The 20,874-nt window shown below is 40.6% G+C and overlaps 1 protein-coding gene across 1 annotated transcript; it reads right to left on the bottom strand.

Annotated features, from left to right (window-relative positions):
* Positions 1-914: 914 nt before the first annotated feature.
* Positions 915-13,458, bottom strand: LOC134877054 (DNA-binding protein RFX7). Its single transcript, XM_063902414.1, has 10 exons — positions 13,064-13,458; positions 10,839-10,872; positions 9,276-9,360; positions 8,874-8,913; positions 8,660-8,782; positions 8,442-8,558; positions 8,027-8,111; positions 7,732-7,939; positions 7,107-7,402; positions 915-7,015 (listed from the first exon to the last, which is right to left on the bottom strand). The coding sequence occupies exons 1-10, from the start codon at positions 13,189-13,191 to the stop codon at positions 3,704-3,706; spliced, it is 4,428 nt and encodes a 1,475-aa protein (XP_063758484.1). The 5' UTR covers positions 13,192-13,458; the 3' UTR covers positions 915-3,703.
* Between the last annotated feature and the right edge of the window lie 7,416 nt (positions 13,459-20,874).

Below are 20,874 nucleotides of genomic sequence, written 5' to 3'. Positions count from 1 at the left end.
TATTGGGACAGCACTCATATTGTAGTTTATTAATTTTGTATGATTATTAACTAGTTAAAGTTATTGAAATGCATTCGTAGGCAAAGATGTAAAAAGCATATATTTAGTTTCTTTGGACACAAAAAATATGTCTTCCTCACTCTAATGATTTTAGAAGGGATGTTTAAAAATGTAGGTGGCTAACATAAGCAAAACACGAGTTATCTGTATTGCTGCTTCACTTTATCTATATCTTTGCGTTCTCTGTATTGATAGGTTGCATACAAACAGGAAACATGATCCCGTACTGCTAAATCTGTCGACTCACAGATGTTGTGTTGTGTACTTACCGCTGGGCTTCACATGGCTTAAGGTCAGGCTGTTTGGCCATGATCAATAGGGTTGAGGTCATTAACATGTTATGAATATCATGAGGCCCTGGGAAAGCTGAGCAGAGGACCAACGAACTGGACTCTGATTGGCTGAAGCGTGTCTCTAGGAGAGGCCACCCCCCACTGACCTCTGAGGTCACCTGAAGAGCAGATGACCTCTGACTTCATCTCGAGGGGGAGATGAAAAGGTTTGCATAGAATCGACTAATAAAATATTAAAAGTGTGATGTTTACCCAAAAACAAATCGACATCAGTATTAGTTTGACAAAAATCCATGCCATAATGTCACAGGCTGACGTCAGACCTATCAGAACTTTGTTTTTATCCTGCAGTGTTTGTATGAGGGACAGATACTGGACTTTCCTTAAATCTGGAATATTTCATAACCATTATAACATTACCGGCAATGACGCTGTAGAATTTAAATAATAGTTATGAATATTTGTTAAATACCACAACTACTAAGTTACTTCATGCTCTGAAGCATAGTTTTATTTACTGCAATAAAATACAAAGTCATTAGCACATGAACACAAAGAAGATTCTTTAAAAAAGTTTATTGGCTTTTAAAACCACTTTAAAAATCTCACCAGTGAGTACTTTCCATTGAAAAAAGAAACAACGCGTTTGCAATATTAACAAGCTACTGTACATTAAGCAGTACACCAGACAACACCACAGAGGAGGGTTTTTTTTTTTACTACCGGTAGAAATGGACAAGATAGTCAAACAGAGTTGGTTCTGGGTCAGTCAAAGGTAAAGAATCAGTCACTGCTTGATGGAGATCCTGTACTCATAAAGAGGTGCATTTCCTTCATTCAAATTCAATTATCAGTGCCTTATTCTTAAAGAAAGAATTAAAAGTTTCTTCACAAATGCATTTAGCAAAATAGGAATATGTAAAATCAACAGAAAACAGTCATCAACATAACATGTAGAACAACATTAACTTAGTAAACAGCACACAACAAAAGTAATGTAACTCATGAAACTAGCACTGCCAGTCTGGTTAACAGAACCTGCCCAAATCACAGAAGACAGTGGTTACCAAGAATACAAAGTACAACAGAAGTCATCACACATGCGTGCGTACAATCATTTATCAACATAATGAGCATGTAGGTTTTAAAAGGTTTTTAACATTTTTTTTCCCTCAATGCTTTTTATTCTCATGTATGAGAATGAGTAAGAAATGTGTATCTCACTGAGATTAATGCACATTTTGCTACAAGACAATTAGTCATTTTCCGACAGTTAATTTCCCTACTCATCGTCATAAAAAATATTTGTTTCTTTTTTGTGGGCACCCATCATTACATTTGTCCATAAAGATGTGGCAAAGCCGTGTGTCATACAAATTTAGTGCAATAATGTGAACCTCCAAAGTTTGTTGAAACATGAGTTATCAATTTTTTTTCCAGTGTCTGCTGAAAGGCTTTGAGCACAATGTCTGTCACAGAGATGTTTGCAACCAGCTAACAGTATCACAACTTTATTTCTCAATATACCATGCTATTAATCCTGCTCAAAGCACACATCACTTCTGCAATTGCAGAGACCTATTATCTTTGAATAGAAAGTAAAGTAAAAGAAAATCAGCAAGCGAGACCAGACAGCATTACTTTACGACACATTGAGCCAGAAATGTAACACACAACATACAGTATCTTGCCGACTATAGATCTGTTAAGCTTTTTTTTCTTTTGAATGGCACATACTTGGCTTGAATAATGGCCATAATATAGTGTCTTGATACATCAAATCTCTATGTATCTATTTTATTTACAGATGGAGCTTAAACATGACTTATACAACATTGACAATAGCCAAAAACTCAAGCAAGCATCCTACTGTATCACAGAGCCTACCTGGCTAGCAGTGATGGTTTCAACATGCTTTCAGGTCCATGGTTACCTATAAAACATAGGACAATGACCATTTCACAAATTTACATACTGTACATAAGATTTACGCAACTTAACCCTTTCCCTCAAATGCAATAAAACTCTTATATCTCCGAGGCGCCCCGTTTCTCACTGTTGGTGATGTTTCCTAGGAGTGTCGCTATGTGTCATAATCTCATATGTTATTCAAATGGATCATCTTTGGTATGGAAATAAGGCTGGATTCTCCACAAAACATAATTTCATTTCCTCTTGATCCCAAGATGACATCAAAACATAAATGTCAGCCTCTAGCTTTCTACGTAACTAAGCCTTCTCCATACCATTGATATTCGTATCCAAGCTGGGAGTATAGCATGCCAAAAAAAGTCTCATGACTGAAAGTGTGCCTGCCATGATTGATGGACAGCATATAAAATTCCTCTAAATCCATTAATAATAAGGGCACACACAGTGTAGTCGTTAGCCTATACAATACGCATCTATATTGTAACACTGCAAAACAAAAAAACAATAAGAAATAGTACAGCTGCCTTGATATGATGAAGCTCTGGATGGTTCAGAATATTCTTAACATTATAATATTTACAGTCTCTCTACAGATGGCATAAGGCCTTGGACTTTGGGAATAAGGCAGCCTGTTGTTGAGTCCTTTAGATGTATCGTCCACAAAGTGGCCTGAATTCCCATCTTCTCCCTAATGATTCATCTACTCCCTTTATAAGACATTAAACAGTACAAGAAGTATAGGCTTTAAGAAAATTTCACGCACGGACAATGCTCAGATGTGAATCAGCTTTCCACTGATTTGGTAGATGATAAAGTATAAAGATTATGTCATAAATTCAGCACCTGGCAGCATGAGACGCTACCCTTTTTTAATTCCGATATGGCAGGCAAATGTACTACAACTATTATGTGCATATACTTCAATCCCAATATTGTTTCCATTTGGTTGAACTTAAACTGCACACACTGAAAATAATATAAACAGCATAGGTTTTTTTGGTCTTTTGTGCCAAATTCCATACCCATCTTTTTCTTTCATTACGTGTCCGTTAAATACAAATATTGCATTATTGATTGGTTGTAACATGGAAGATTATGCTTCTCTTAATATCCATACCATACAAACCTGCTCTTTGTAAGTGCACGCTGCCACCAATTACTCGCACTTCTTACTTGAAATGCTTAGATTTCTAATTTCAGATGAGAGAGAGAAAAGTACTGAAACTCTGGATGACAAATGAAAAAGGAGAGAAGTAACCAAAGGTCAGTAGGAGAGATTTTCTGGTAAGCCTGGCACTTTGAACAGAACGGATGGCAAAGTCCAGACAAATCCCATCAAACTATAATTTGAACAGATAAAATACACACGCACCAAACAGACAACAGAAAACAGAAATAATACAGATTAAAAGATAACATTAGCCCAGCATCTCTACTGTAGTTGGCTGGTCTTTGCTTTCTAGCCAGTCAAAACCAGAGTTCACAGTATCACTGCATATCTGCTGAAAAAGCGGGTCGTTTTTCAGTTCTTCCAGTGTTGAGTCTTCATATTGTTCCTGCTGTTGATTGGGATCAAACAGCAGGTTGGTGTCCAACGTGTTAAGGTCAGTGATGCTACTGGACAGATCTGAGGTCAGTCTCATGTCGCTTGAGAAGTCAGACGCCACAGCGTTGAGCTCGGAAGCTACCTGACCCACCAACTGGGAACTGGGGTTGAGGCCATCGTCCCCCAACAAATCCTTGACAGTGTTGTTGAAATCCAGCTGTTGTTGCTCGTCTTCCGCCTCCTGCTGCTGTGTGCTCTGGAGGAGGAGCTGTGATTGTGTCTGCACGGGATTCTCCTGGAGTTGCTGCTGCTGCTGCTGGTCTTGCTCACCAGGACCCGCTTGTGCTTGGCTGTCCCCACTGGAGAAACTCACCTGTTCTCCACTGCCGGTGTTGAGGTAGCCATGCTGCTGCATCTCAAAGGCAGCAGGGCTGGAGCTAACAGGCAGCTGAGTCTGGTGTGACGTCCCTCCAGAGAAGCCAGGAGTGGTCTCCAGGATCTGTGTGAGGTTCATACGGGCCGTGTAGTTAGAGGGGAGGTTGTTTATACCCAGGCCGCGGACCGAATCATCCCCATCAGCTTCCATCTTGCTGAGGAGAACATTGGTGATTTTGGCGGTGTTACTCTGCCCCTGAACAGGCATCATCTCACTCTGCATCATGATGTTCAGGGGCACAGATCGGCTACGCTGGACCATGCTGTGAACAGAGCCGACCGTCTGGCTGTTGGACAGTATGTTGAGCACCTCGGAGGTGATGGGGGAGTTAAAGGGTGACACCACAGTTTGGGTGGTGGTGGTTGTATTTGTGGTGCAGGTCTGAGGCCCCGTGTTGCCACTAGAGTTTCTCTGGCGCACTGCAGGACTGACACTGCGGCAACGGAAAGTACTGGATGCGGATGAGGTTGATGCTTTGTTGTCTAACGGTGCAGGCACAGCAAAACTCTCCTGTTTGGTGGGAGTAGTGACACCTGTTAGCTGCTGCTGCTGCTGCTGCTGCTGTACCGGGGAAATAGGAGTCAAACGGCCAAAGTGAGAAGCATCCTGTCTCGTCTGAGCCTGAAATGACTGACCGGGAATTGCAAAGGCATGCGGCTTACGAAACTGGTCATCTACGAGGTCTTGGTAGCTGGGCAGAATGCCAATGCTATGGTTGGGCAAAGGACCTGTGGAGTTGCTGTTGTAGCGGTTGTTGATCCACTCCAGTTTGGCTTTGTCAGGGTGGGTAGCCATCGGTCTCTGCATGGGCTTTACAGGGCTGCTGGAGACAATACTGGCGTCGTGGTAACCTGTGATGCTTGAGTTAATAGGAGTGAATGCAAAAGGGTTCCTGCACTCCACGGGGCTCGGTGGGACGCTGCTGCTGCAGTTAGACAGCGGTGTGCTGATGGGGGTGTGGCGACCCATGGCTCCATCCACCGGGGTGATGGGAGCCATGCGGGAGCAGGGGCTCTCTCGCGTCATACTGTGCCCAAGCGTCATTTCTGAGGTGGGGGTGGGTGTGGGAGTTGGAGTCGGTGTTGGAGTGGGAGTTTGGACAGGGGTGGTGCTGCTGTGAACCGAGTGGAAGAAAGTAGAGCCGGCCTGGTTAGCATTTAGCATGGAGCCTTGACTGCTGGCCGACTGGCTTTGTAAAGACACGTCAACGCAGCTGCTAAACAGACCCTTCAGCTTCATCTGCTCCTCCATTTGGACCAGTTCCTCCACGATGCTGTCCTGGGTCATGTCATCATCATTGAACGGGAAGTAGTCCATGTTGGGCTGAGAACCTGCAAAGTCGACCATCTCCTGCGTCAGTGAGAGCTGACTCGAGGCCTCGGAGGGCTGAGCTATAAGGGAAAGTTGGTCAGTGGGGGCTTGTTTGTGTTCAGCTGGCATCTGCGGCGCAAACGCCTGCTTCCGGAGCTCGTCAAGCTGTCCCTCCTCCCATATTGTGCTCTTTAGGTCGCTCATCACAGAGGCTTCGTGTGCTCCTGAGTTGGCTGCTATGGCGTGAGGGTCCCCAGTGATCTGCCGTAGCAAAGCCTGATCTGACGTGCTGGGGTTGGCGCTGAGAGAATGCTCTTCGCGTTTGAACACCAAGGCCTGGGGTTTGACAACAGTCTGGGAGCCCTCCGTGCGTGTGATGGGCGAGTCGGAGAGTGCGAGGATCTGTGTGGGCCCGATAGAGGTGTGTTTCACAGTCACTTTGCAGGGGGCACTCTCTGGTCTGGCAGGAGTTCCTGGTCTGGGGATCCTCTTCAATGAAGCACAGACTCCATGTCTGGGATTGTCAATTATACTGAGTGGCTGCTGGGAGATAAACACCCTCTTAACAGGAATCACATGGGACTCCCCGCCCGGGCCTGTGCGCTTCCTGGGGCTCTTAGCATCTAGGCAGGGGTCCTTTGTCGTGGGGGTAACAGCGGAAGAGCCAATGGAGTTGTGATTATCAACAGTCAGGTACAAAGTACTGTCATGGCAGTTACTGTTATTGCTGTCCTGAGTCCCAGCTGCAGCTACCGAGATGAAAGTGGATGTGTGGTCACTTTTTACCCTTACCCCTTTGTCTGGTCCTGGAGAACACTTTATCAGGAAGCTCGGCTCACTGGCAGCCCTGAACTTAGCCATTCTCTCCTCTTTGGCCCCAGAAGCGGTTTTCTCTGTGCCATGTGCGGGGTTATTGTCATTTCCAGCTTCAGACGTCACTTTGGTGTCAGTGGAGAGGATTGCGGTGGCGACTACGGCATTGGGTCTGAATGCAGGAGACTGAGAGGCAGTTGAGATTGCGTGGAAATGCTGGGAGTCGTCCAAAGCAGCGATTGTATTCACACCCGCCGAGGCAGGACGCACTGTTGTGCTGCTGCTGCTGCTGGGAGCCAGAGCGATGGCCGTCATCTTAACCACGTTCACGGAGCTGACGTGAGGTGTTGGCATCACAGTTTTTATGGGGCTGTTGGTGATTAGCAGGGTGGGGGGTGAGCGCAGGGTGATGGCACTGGTGGCAGAGGGCTTGGGCAGGATTTGTGCGTACCGTGTGCCGTGTCGTGCCAGCCGGTCTCCCACAGGACTGGCGGAGATGTTCTGGGGATGTTTTGGGGACTGTTTAAGAGACTGAGTGACAACTTGGAAGTTCACAGGCAACACTTTCCCCTCTGCTGTCCCGACAGGGCTGGGGGAGGTCATCAACTGCCTGCCCCTCTGTACCTGGGAGAAGAAAGATGAGAATACATAGTTAGGAACATTTGTCAATAACATGTCTGATCATAAATAGTGGGTAGAAATGTAAGCCACATACCGTGACTGGGCTGGGGACAGCTGCTACCACGATGCCGATGGTGGGCTGAGGGGACAGCAGTGCGGGGCTGCCACAGGGGATTGTGGGGCCTGGGGTGCTGGCTTCCGTCCTCTTCATCTGGGCCTCGCTAGGCAGAGGTGAGTGGAGCTTCTGCTCCTGCTGCTTCTTCTGGATCTTGCGCTGCAGTTGCTGCTTTGCATCAACAGAGGGAGAGGGCAGGGTCTTCACCTGGGGCTGGAAAGAGTTTGTCTCAGCTGTTGGCACAAACGCAGAGGATGGAGTTGGCGTCTTCATTCCTGTCAAGAGTAGAACAAAACAAAATAGTGTCATTCTGAGCAAAACACACATAAGAGTTTAAAAACAGTAGAGTTGCATTGCCAAATACCTTATAATCAACTCAAGTACTATGCAGCAAGTGTTTCAAAACTTGCAAAAAGGTTTCAAATTGAAAACTAGAACTCCTTTCATTATATCCTCCTATCCATGTTTATATTCTTTATTTATATTGATAAGCACTTGAAGTGTGACAGAATTTTCAGTTTGGATTTAAATTGTTAACAACAAATGCTGTACAGTGCACACAAACGATACAGTCCCAATACAAGCAGATCAGAGGACGTGTTACCTGTGGGAGTTCCAGTCATAACAGTGAGTGCAGCCATGGACTTAGTACCAATGTAGTGGCTATTGAGCAGGAAGCGGGCCAGGTCCTCCACGTGGTCAAACTGACGACTCAGGACCTTTTGGGCCCACTCACACACCAGTCCGCAGGCTGCAGACCTCATTTCATCCTCAGCGCTTGGGGACTGTCCCGACGGCTCCATAAGCTCACACTAGGAGAGCAGCAAGTGGATGAGCATCAGGCCATTTTAAAAGTCAAACTAGGTTTAACTGTAGTTGCAGTTTGCAGGGTTACTTACCCCATCACCAGATTTCTGGAGATCCAGGTTGGGTAAGGAGGGCATGTGAACAAAAGCTTTCTTCCTTAACCCGCTATAACAGTATGTGAAAAGGAGTTAAGGTGAAACGTCATAAAATGAAAAAGAAACATTTAATTTCATGAACGCGAAGTTAAAAGGGCCCAAGATTAATAACTTGATTGAATTCCTCAAATGTAATGGTGGTGGATAGTTTAAAGCTGTATTTTCTTTAACTTAAAACTTAAAAATAACCAAAACTTATCTTCCCTTTTGAATATTGCCACCCCTACATGCCCACATCAAACAAACAGCATCAATTAACATTCTCACAATTTGAAGAATATGAAGGCAGAATAAAGTGATGCACAGAAAAGAAGAAGACTTTGTATACAGGTTCATCTGAATTAAAGGATATTTGGATTTGCCCCTCATGCCCAGTCGGCGTGCCTTCATGTTAGGAAAGACATTCTTCATGATCTTTCCAAAGTCTGCTGCACTCAGTGGATTGTAGCCGAGATTGTCACAATAGCTCCTGCAAGAGATGAGAATCCTCCATGAGATTAAAAGTGAAATACATACTGATTTTAGTCCTTCTTCTGTTTCCCTAATCCCGCAGTGAGGCCACACACTCACTTGTATTCATCATACACCTCTTGCTTTGGGAGGGAAGTCTCCGGGTGCTCTTCTAGGTGATTCCGAATCCAGTTGAACGCATACATCTGTTGAGTACGGCTTGACGACATGGAACTCTGATCACTGAAATTGTTACAGAAAGAAAAATAGATCCAGTGAGGCAGTGTCCTCCATGTGTACGCATCATTTCTTGTTAATACAGAAACTTTAATACCATAATCCAGGAGTGGAGGACCCCCTCTCATTCTCAGTCCAAATGGGCAGAATTTGGGGGTTGGGGTGATGAATAGATATGGGGAAACAAATGAAACACAGACAGCTAGGTATAGCAAAAGTCTACAGAGATCACTGGATTGCTTCATCATGATAATCAATCATACAGCTGAAAAATGAATAATTTTGTACAAAAAAACCTCACCAATTACAGAAAACCCCCCAAAAATGTCAAAAATATTCCATTTTTCCCAGCCAGTAGATAGTGACAAGCAATGAGACAACAGTGCCAATAATGTAATGAGAGCCATAACAAAGCAGCCTTATGTGTGTGAGACAAAATTTAAAAAAGAGTAAAGTGAAAAACTAGCAAAGTAAAGCATGTGTGTTTCTGTGCCATACCTTTTATCATTGCCACTGCTGGGACCAGAAGGCAACTTCAGGTAGAGGTAGAGTTTTTCGATGTCTGTAAACTTCTCAACATCTTGCTGTAAAAAATAAAATGATCACAGAAGGAAAAACGCTTATTCATATAAAACTAAGTAAAAATTGTTTCCCAAACAGATTCTATAAATGAATGTTAACAAGAGTTATATGGATAGAGAATAAAGAAAGAAGGGGACATTGATCCAAAACATTTCATCGAATATTTTTAATTGAAACCTATTCACAGCTGCTGATGTTAGACATTAGTTTAAATTAATTGTAACGTTATAATTGTATTAAATATGCTCCTATTTATACTTCATACATCTGTGTTTTGATTTGAAGTGAACTAGACTAAGAAATGTTTAATGTTTGCTGATTGTTATGCGAGTACCTGCCCATGGACTGCAGATGGAAATGAGCTTTGAACTATTTTTGTTATAGTTTTAGTTTACTTGCATATCTGGCAACCCTTTTCTTGCACTATTTTATTTCTATTCTGCTGTTTCTTTCACTATTTTGGGGTTTTTTATTTCCTATATATATATTCATATTGCATTGTTGGAGGAGCCAGGGACATTTCATTGCCATATTGTGCACATGACAATAAAGCCTTGAATCTTGAATCTAGCGCCTATTTTTAAATGCTACAAAGGGTTAGAGAGTTAGACTCAACCTTCCTACTATTGATTACCCCCAATTGAAAATTGCTTTTCAATTAGTTTCTAAGAATGGACTCATCTTACCTCTTTCCTTTTCTATTTGCCTCTTTGTTGCTATGGGAACCAACACTTGAATGAATGAGGTGAGAGCCGTCAGCCAATGAGCAGTGAATGGAAACGCTAGTTACTACATCCCATTGCTACAAGCATAGAGTGAATTAGTGCTCCTCAACTGTTGGGTCTTTTAGCACTATGCCCTTAAATGTTTTCTTGGATTTTCTAAAATGACCTGGCGTCAGAAACGTATAAAAAGGGTAACCAAGGCTACCTCAGAGGTTTGGTTTACATAATCAGATGTTCATTTACAAAATCACATGACACAGTTTAGGGAGCCACACAACGGCTATAGGGTGCAAGCACTATGCGTTTCTTGCAGGTTCCATTACAATATACACGTGGTATATGTACATTTTCATTTGAATCGTTTCCCTTGGTGTGGTTTGAATTGATCCTAGGCTCGTTTGATCCACACTGTTCCCAATATCTGTTTTTTTTTTAACATTTGAAACGGACATTGAAGTTTTTTTCTTTATTTTTTAAATAGGCTACGAATGTCTGTCCTTGTTTTGTTTTTTACGTTATCAGCTGAGAAATTTTTCTGGACAGCTGTTATTTATGGTGCAGTTTGATTGCTTGGCTTGACTTTTTGTGCAGCAGGCACTTTTCTTTTAGACCATACAGCACAAGGATGTTTTTTGAAGGCTAAACATCAACAAATATGAAAGAAAATCATGTCTATGTTTTTCAATACATAATACTTGCTTTACAGTCAAGTATTTCCATTTGTCAGTTAATTTATTAATGTTGTGCATACTCACCAATATGCCGTCCACTTTTGATTGTACAGATTTGCTATAATAAAAAAAGAGAGCAAAAGACAGAAATGTGAATAAATATGACCTGGATTTAAATAACATTGATACATGTAAAGTTTTGAGTTTTGAAAAGTTTCCATCAAACTCTGTAGTTTTTGAATACATAATAAATACGCTAAATTGAATACACAACTCTAAAAAGTGCTGCATCACCATGCTGCAAAGAAATTGAAATAAAGACAACTATACATGGCATATCAAAACAGTGGAAACACCTATCAGAGTGTCATGCATATTTATCTAAAATATAAATCTCTAATTTGTATAATAATTCAGACCCTTAAAAGAATCAACTTGGGTAAAATCTATAGCTTCAACTCTTCTTTCTGGTAGTTTCTCAATGGGAGGTGTGAGAACTGCCATCTGCAGGTTTCTCCACAGATGTTTATTAGGCTTCAACTGGGCCATTCAAGGACATTTAGAAACGTTTCCCAAAGCCACTTTGGCCGTCTGTTTTGGGTTGCTGTCTGTAAACCTTCAACTTAGCACCCACACTGTATTTGTGTGCACTCTGGAAAAGGTTTACATCAAGGTCCTTTTTGTATTTATCTGCTTTCTTTCTGCTCTACTCTTTGTCAAGTTGCTTTAGCAAAGAAGCACTGCAACACCATAATGGTGCTAACATCACTCTGCTTTATTATAATAAGTGATATTAGCCGGTGATGCCCTGAGATTTTTTTTTACCTTGCCTCATTATATACACGTGTGTGCCTTTCCATTATGTCGTTTCAATTTATCACAGGAAAAAGGCAATTAAGTTCTAGGTTTCATCCACATCTACTACCACCAATGGATACACCAAAGGTTTATCATAGAGTGAGCACTACACTGAGACTTTTTACACTTGTAAATTGTTGTCCTTTTTCCTAATTTTGGCAGGTGTAGTGTCGCACCATTTTAATTTCTGCATCTTTGAAATGCAGTTAAATGGTTTTGGTCAGTAGTTTTTTTTGTCCACATTACACATTAGGACTTGCTATGGTAGTAAAAGCCCAGGTGCTCTATTAAGGAATTGTGGTAAGCTGTGACAGTGTGACCATGAGCCAGCATGCTCAATACCAGGACCCTGAAGCTAAACTAAACTCAGCCATTATTGTTTTCATTATTACGTTTTGACTTCTGTAAAAAAAAAAAGAGGAGCTTTTGTGATTTAAAGGTCATTATTAAGCATATTACATATATATACAATTAAAATATGGACTATATTAAATGTTTTGTGAACTGAACAGCAATACTGTGCACTATATCTGTTATGGGAGTTTAAAATAGGGGAAAAGCCATTTCAGACACATCCTTAGAGGTATCTCGTCCAAAGTCAAAGTAGGTGTAGCAAAAAAGCATTGCAAATACTCTGAATAAAACAACTCTAAAGGCATGTTTTCACTTTGTCGTAATGGGTTAATGTGTAAGTACATTAAAAAGGTAAGATTATAACAGCAATATAACTCGTTTTTAAAATGTCCTCGTCTTTCCTATAAATCACCAACATTAAAGGATCCAGTTAAGTACAATGCGTCTTAATTTGTTATAACATGTAATCATTTTTAAATGACATCTATAAAGTAGGCAAATGTGAATGAGGTTTGAATTCTTCCCAAAGCCACAGAACAAAACGTTATAACACCTGAGTAGATATAAATAATAAAATGACAAGTGATTTAAATCACAATTTACTGCATGATGATGGAAAATAAAACGGAAGAAAACGAGGTGTAAATCAATCCATAGCGGCTGTAAAACCTAAACATGTAAAAACTGCACTATTTATATTACCAGCACAGTGTGTTGTATTGTTATTAGCAGCAATAAAAGAGTGTGAGGCTGCCTCTGGTTTGACACCTGTCATCCTGAGCATCAGCACCACCTTGGTGTCATCCATCACATGGCCTCCTATGGCTCGATGCTAATGATTATTGCTACTACTGCTGCAAATACACCTGGGGTAACATTTTATTAATGCATAAAGAGTTTGCATAAGTGCATCTTCCCTCGCTGTTGTCGTATTTCCCGTTAAATTTCTCGGGTTAGCACGGGAGCACTGGTGTTTTTTGCAGCCGCTTTGTGCAGCACAGCCTCCCTGCCTCTCCACAGCTAGATACGCTAATTATGAGGCTACTGCTAGCGAAAAAAGGACAGTGTGGCTGCATGAGGATAAAATGCATCCTTACCAAATTGAATTCTTTATTTTGAACTGTAACGCGTTAGCCTCGGACCCCTGGAGTCCTGGCACCAGCGCTGGAAGAGAGCCTAATCCCGAGGCAGGCTTCAGACCAGGTTGTTGTTGATCATCAGCCATCGCGACGGAGGGGTTGGTGCGGGAGCTTTAACAAGTAGGCCTCATCCCCGGCTGTGCTGCACCGGACCCACCGCTGCTGGAGCGGCTCAGGCAGCTAGGACAGCCCGCTGAATCCACCGCACAGCATGGCTACAAAGACTGGGATCTCGCCCTCAAGAAACACAAAATTAAAACCAAAAAAAGCACCCGGGAATACAAAAGGCATTTCGCAGAGGTCTCTCTCCGCTGCCGCAAATAGCACGCCTGCAGCAGCCAGCAGCAGCTACAGACGAGCTGCGTCAAGTCACACACAGGCAGCACGGAGGAGACCGGAAGTACCTGGGGATATGGCCTTCGACATAAAAGCATAACATTTGCCATGATCATGTATCTGTTATCATGCTACTATGCTCCACAGCTCAACATCATACTCATATGGCACATTAAGAATATATATTTAAAGGGTTTTATTTGAATTAGTCCAAACTATGTTTTGAACCTAGAAATCACACACAGTTTGAGCTGATAATTAATTGAGTGATTGATTGTGTTGATTGACAGCAATTACTTTTGATGTAATGCAATCAATTTAGTCACAATTAACAGTTAAATCCTGGGTACATATTTTAAATAAAAACATTCTCTGTGGTTTGGATTGAACAATTAATTCAATGTTATGAGTCTGGAAATTTATACGGCAATGAATGATATTTTTGCACAGAAAGCTATCAATCAATTTATAGAAAAAATACATTTCAGATTTAACCCATAACAAAAATAAAAGAATTTCAACCAAAGAAAAATATTTGTTTGAAAAGCCTTTTGTTCAATGTTCATTGGGAGGCTATTGGAAGGCCTATCACCACTCCTATGAACTGGTATACAATTAGAATGTATTGTTGAATAGGTGCAGTCTTGTTTTTAAGAGTATTGTGCTGTCGTTTTAAAATCCTGAAATGTATGTTAGTTTTTCTTGCGTGTGTTTCTGTAACTTGACTCTGGTCTGTGCGCTGCAGATCCGCTATCAGCCTGCAGGGGCGCTGCTGCAGGAAGCTATTTGATCAGATAGTGACAATGACGGGTAAACAGCCTGGATGATATCACATCAACAAATAAACCGTAGACTGTATACATAAACCGGCTGTTTACTAGCACGGGTATAAATCAAAACATCTGCCAGTATGTTTCTATCGACTGATAGTGTGATCAGTCTTTTGGTGAGGAAATGCAAAAACACAATCTTCTAAGATTTGTCTTTGCTTATCACAGTATACTATTTAAATGTGAGACACAGCTGGCTAGTAAAAATAACCTGGGAGGATGAATTAGATTGGGACTATGAGTACCAGATATAAATAAAACGTTCAATGTTGTCCCCCTAATAAACCTGACGTATAATTACATACATTAACCGTATGTACAGTTAATTTGATTTTAACAACTGTGTTTAACGTATTTATAACCAGTAATGTTTTTGTATCGACTTCTTGGAAATATAAATGTGGAAACTGAGAGGAATCAAGCCACCAGTTCAAGAAAAACAAGACCTAAATAAATTCTTTCATCATGACTTGTTCTTTGCTGCCATCTGTTGATGGAAAAAGGTAATGTTGCTCCACTGCTCCACTGACACCCTGCACATAAAACATAATGCAAGACAGCAGAAGACACCCACGGGAAAGACATACATGTACAGTGACTAATAAGATACGAATAACAGGAAGTAAGGGTAATAATAACAATGTTGCCACAGGGTTTCTGTTTGTTTGCAGGATGTGAAGTTGCTTATTTGATGTCTCTTAGCACATTATGTGACTGCTTTTCTGTGTGTCCTGTGCAATGATTCAGCATTATCAACATACACAAACATTAAAGCTGTGGTGGAACAAACAGTACATTTACTCAAGTGCTGTACATTTTTTGCCACTTTTATGCTATTGAACGTTTTGCTTCACTGCATCTATTTGTCAATTTACGATACTTGTTCTTTGAAGAATCGGATTATTCCTACAAAACATAAACTAATCAATTGAAATCAGCTCCAAAGTGTCAAAATGAATGATGCTTAGACATGATGGATCATTGCAATGTTCTATCTAATTAAGTGATATACAGACATGTATAATGGGCCATTGTGCTTTATAAGCAATTTCACATTTTCTACTTCCAAGTATATTGTGATCCTAAAACATAATTCTTCATGGTGTATCAATTTGAATGCACTATGCTTTTAACAGATTATCTCACAATGTGGTAATGCTACCTTTACCCTTACTTGGCTGCTTAAATGTAACCCTAACCCTAACCCTAACCCTAACCCATAAGCGGGTTAAAGGAGAACAGGTTCAGTTGTAACCTTCAATCAGAAACTAGTTTAAGTGACGCCACTGAGTCACCTCAGGCTTATTTACATGAGCTGCTTATTTACCAAGAAGGAGCCAAAAAAACTCTTTTTAGTACAGGTTTATGTAACAATGTGACAAATGTTATTTATTTCAGTATTTATGTTTTATGTTTTCTTTAACGCAATCCACAAATATATTCAAAATGGATGAGAGGTAACACCCTGCGTCTTTATGTTGTCAATTACATGACCTTACACAATGTAATTATATAAATGTGACACAAAAAGTTGACAAAAATACTTCGAATCAAAACTTGACAATGCACTTAAATCTGAGCATTCCTAATTCCTAAAAATATTATATATTTTTGGGTGATAATTGTTCAATTTGGTGGTTTACAAAGACACTGGATTCATAAAATAAGATGAACATTATGTATAGTCCTTTAATTGGTATTCAAACGTCAGTACTGGGATGAAGATCATGGCGCTAGAAAAGCCTAAATAGTGAATATACTTATGACGACATGTTTATTTGTTATAAATGTTCTGCATATTTGTACTGAGCATCCATTCTATCCTATTGTTTGGCAAAAATTTGTATATAAATATGAGCTTGTGTGTATATAAAGATGAGTTTGTGTGTATGTTGTGTTTATAAAGGCTATTACCTTTACTAATACCAATATGCATACTCAACTGTATAAATCATATCGTTAAAGAAAGATGTTGTGCAGGAGAGCACAAAAAGAGCCACAAACAAGAGGACATATGAGGACGAAGTCATGTGAGGTGAGGCATAAGGTGGGCATGGATAGATAGAATCGGAGGATGAAACCCTCTTTATTAGTCACATACATGCACACAGCAGAGCACACACAGTGAAATTAGTCCTCTGCATTTAACCCATCCTAGTACTAGGAGCAGTGGGCAGCTATCGTGCAGCGCCCGGGGAGCAATGGGGAGGGGGGGATTGGAGGTGTCCGGTGCCTTGCTCAAGGGCACCACAGCAGGGCCTAGGAGGTGAACTGGGACCTCTCCAAGTAGCAGTCCACTTTCCATATTTCAAGTCTGTTGGGGACTTGAACCGGCGACCCTACGGTTCCCAGTCCAAGCCCCTGCTGGAGCAGCTATAAATAAAATATATTTTATGTATGATATGATATTCTACTCTTTGCAGAATGTAGTGTTTTGGTGTCCAGCATAGCACCCTCTGCTGTATGAAAAGCAAATAAAACCATAATTTGTTGAATTAAAGGCAAATACAAATGGCATTGCACTGCAACGTAATTGCTTGGTCGGCCCTGTTTGCACTTTGTTTATTGATCATTTTGAAACATAAAACAAAAAAATGAGAGGCAAATAAGCAATGAGCAATTTGAGTTTCAGGATTGTACTGCTAATTTAGTTGTGGTGTGACTGAGATTTCATGGGTGTTTTGGATACAGAAGGAAATTGTAAAACAAACATCTCTGAGTAAAATAAATTGTAATTGTAAACTTCAACATTTTTAAACAATTTTCTCACACACATCCTTCAGACCTTGTGATTTTCTGGCTTGTTATCAACAACAGAGGTGTGGAACAGTGACACTTCATCTAAATCTCAAGAAAATGTTTTTCCTTGTTAGTCATTGTTTTCTCACTCTATTTTTGACCTTCGGTTGCTGGCTATTCTGGACTGATTTATTTTACTGTCAATCTCCTGTCACTTCTCATTTGGGCTGGAAGGTCTCATCTCAGCAGTCTTTGCCCTTGCTCATTCCTCCAAATGTTAAGATTTACACAACTCTCTTCCAAAAGTTGTTGCCATTTTTGTGTCCATTTCATGACACTTTCTCAATTGAAAATGTCTCCTTAATAGAGGCTGTTTAGTTCTGAGACATGTGTTGGCTTATATTGCTTGATGATCCAAAGTTCTTACAAAGTATTACATTTTAGAAGAATTATCTCAAAACATGCATTACCATATTTTAACCTAACACAATCAGAATATTTTAAATGAAATTTCCTTAATATAAGAAAACATGTTAAAATGAATCAAGACAAAGCTGATAAGGGCCATCCATTCTCGGTCGATAATTTAATGTACATTTTAAGAGGATTTTGTTCTTGGAGACAAGCAAAGAAAGCTGATTGTGTGTACCTGTGTTTCTGCACATTACACAGTACATGCTGGCACACTTAAACACACTCTTCGCCCCTAATCACCACTTATTTTGTTGTTGTACAGTTTTGATTTCATTACCTGCTCCCTGCAATTGAAGCAGGTCATGCTCTAGACTGGCAGCAGTGACCTTAAGCAACCCGTCCTCTCCTCAAAGGGTACTGTGAATGTGGGACAGTTACCGTGGTGCAGAGGTCGGTGAGTCTAGCTCACACGTGCACCGTGCAGCAATGGCCACTCCAATCCTCTTACAACCCCCTCTTCTTCCTGCACTCAGGCCAGACTATAAGATCAGCTTGTCATGCTCAGGTCTTATCCCGAAGACACAGAAGATCCTCAGCACAGAGTCACGCAAACAGGTATCAAACACCACAGCCAACACGCTTTCCTCTGTACGCCAACAGCAGGCCTGTTCACTTTAAAGATGCATTCACTGTCTTGTCCTATAAAGGGAAAAATGAAAAGATAACTTCTGTATGATTTGCTTTAGTAGAAACACAATACTCTTACAGCAACGCTGTCGTTTATGTACATTTTGATCTGTCGGGTAAAATCAGAACTACTGTTGATGGTAAACTCCTTCTCATTCAAGTGCTCAAGTGTTCTTCCAAAAATAATGTTGTTTATATGAAATCTTTTTTATAGATTATATTAATTTTATGTCAATTAAGTTTATATTAATTAGAATCTATTTTGATGATAAATTCATTGTTTCAATAATGTTTTAAGCAAAAGAGGCATATTTTGTATGGTTCCAGCTTTTAAATTGTGGGAATGCGTTTTTAGAGGTACAGAAACATTTGAATACATCAACTTTCGTTATGGTCACGGAAAGCATACAGGCTAGCATAATGTTCCAGCAGTAATAATAACTATTACCTCTAAAATACAGATTGATGACCAAGTGATGATACCGTTAAGAATATGTTTAGCTATACCTTTGCCCACGTTTACTTTCTGTTTATCATGTTAGTTAAAGGATAAAATATGGGAGTCCCTGGCTTTGACGTCACTTACAAAACCTATCCCGGGCTGGGCTGTTATTGCAGATTTTATACGGCATTTTTTTCCTCCTCTTTCCTTTTCCTTGGCGTCCTGTGGAAGAGCGGATGGGAAATTCTGATGTCATCAACCTTGGCGCAGCGGGACAGAGGAGCATGCAGATCCTCAGGGTGCCACGATTGGTGCCCATGTGTTTGTGCCCCGTAGATGGTGAAATAGATGGTGTGGTGCTGCCCGCCTGTGCTGCACCTGCGTCCCAGCATGCTGATTGATCAGTTTGGTCATGTGGAATGTCACCATCTGCTCCCCAGTCCCACTCACCCCTTCTTGTGTGAATGCCAATCACTGGCAGGAAGATAGTTATTAGAGCCATGTCAAATCAGGCGCATGACGATGAGCAATATGCCAGTAACACTTGAAATGTGTGTTGCAGGCGTAGTATGCACAATCTTACAGAAAAGGACAACCGTGACTGCAAAGGGATATCGGTAGCTTTTTGTTTATTTATGTGGGACTTGTCAAAATAGATTTTCTCACCTTTACAAAATGCTATCACATTGTTGCCTCTAATACATTCTGCAAATAAAATTGAATTTGATAGCTGAGCCTTGCAGTTATTGCATGCATATGTTTTTGTTTGCATCAAAGTCGACATTTCATTTCTTATATTTCGAGCACGGCTTTACTTTCTCCTCCATCCTCTTCAGTGGCTTTTTTGGACACTTAATGGCCAACAACTTATCAGGGGGCCATCAGAAGTGACATTCTTCATTGTAGAGCGTCATAACCAATGACATTTCAACCATGGGAAAATGGAGATATGCAAATCTAAACTCATTAACATTTGCATTACCTGTTTGAATAATCACACTCCTGACAAGACTACAATTAACTAAGATTGATGAAAAGTTCAGGGTTAGGGGACTGTATATATTTGCTCTTGGATCATTTACCCAAGATGTGGGTGTGTGTGTGTGTGTGTGTGTGTGTGTGTGTGTGTGTGTGTGTGTGTGTGTGTGTGTGTGTGTGTGTGTGTGTGTGTGTGTGTGTGTGTGTGTATGTTAGATAGGAGAACTGATTTCTGTCAGAAGAAAAGGTCATTCAGTATCCACTGTTGTTCCAGGATTATGTGTCCTGAATTTTGTCATTTATTTCACATGCAATAGGGACATTTCACCTTCATAACCAATACCAATTTGAAAAAATATATATAATTATAGGACAGATGGTATAACTAGAAAATAAAAGGGAGTTCCACCAATGATTGTTATAATGAAGATGAAGAGACTGACCGCCTAACCCAGTTAACACTAGCGTGGTCGGGATTAGACTTTGAGGAAGCTCACTTTAAGACAGATTTAAACCAGTAAACACATTTTGGTTTTTCTGCTCTCAGATCAGGTTTTTTGCATTTTCTTCCAGCCAACATCGGACTACTCATTATGGTGATTAATGAAATTGCAACATTTAACAACGGGATGTACAGTATACAATCATTATCAGTTATATCAATTCTTCCTTATTTAATGCCTTTATTTAAAAAAGCCTAGTAAAAATATTGTTTGACTATTTTTTAACTACATTAGCTGTCCATTCAAACTCATACATCTGGGCAGCACAGCATGCATTATGGTAATGACTCAAATGGAAATAGATGTGGTGAGAAGATTCCACATCACACACAGTCCCGTGTGGCTTCAGTGTCAACACTGCAGGGTTAGTATGACATCGAGTTCAAGTAGCTACTGCCTCAGTGAAAATGATTTGATTGGATTCTTGTGAGGTCTTTCTAGGACACAATGCCTTGCCGGGACGGAGTGGCACACTTCAGCTCTGAGCTTTACGCCAAATGCAGAGTTGTTTTTCCCTCTCTGGTTAACTATATTTATGTAACATACAGAGAGATTACTGCACAACATATAGCAGCTCAGCGCCTAGCACTGTTGACATCGTTTATCCTATTAGTATTTAAACATTAGCAGCTCAGTTGACTTCCTAGAATCAGAAACAGATTTAATTAAGTAATAAATTCAGAGCAAATGTATAACTATTTTAAAATCTATTATGTAACTGATTTAACATTAAACAATAAAAATAAATGTTTACAAGAAATATATAAACAAAACAAAAAAAGTGAAATAGAAATATGAAAAGAATTGCAGGATTGAAAATTGAAAGAGATGCACAGTTTT

This window comes from Eleginops maclovinus, chromosome 2, assembly GCF_036324505.1.
Source record: "Eleginops maclovinus isolate JMC-PN-2008 ecotype Puerto Natales chromosome 2, JC_Emac_rtc_rv5, whole genome shotgun sequence".
In the NCBI taxonomy this organism is placed as follows: domain Eukaryota; kingdom Metazoa; phylum Chordata; class Actinopteri; order Perciformes; family Eleginopidae; genus Eleginops; species Eleginops maclovinus.
Note: the sequence above shows the minus strand (reverse complement) of the source record. Positions and strands in the feature narration are given on the sequence as shown.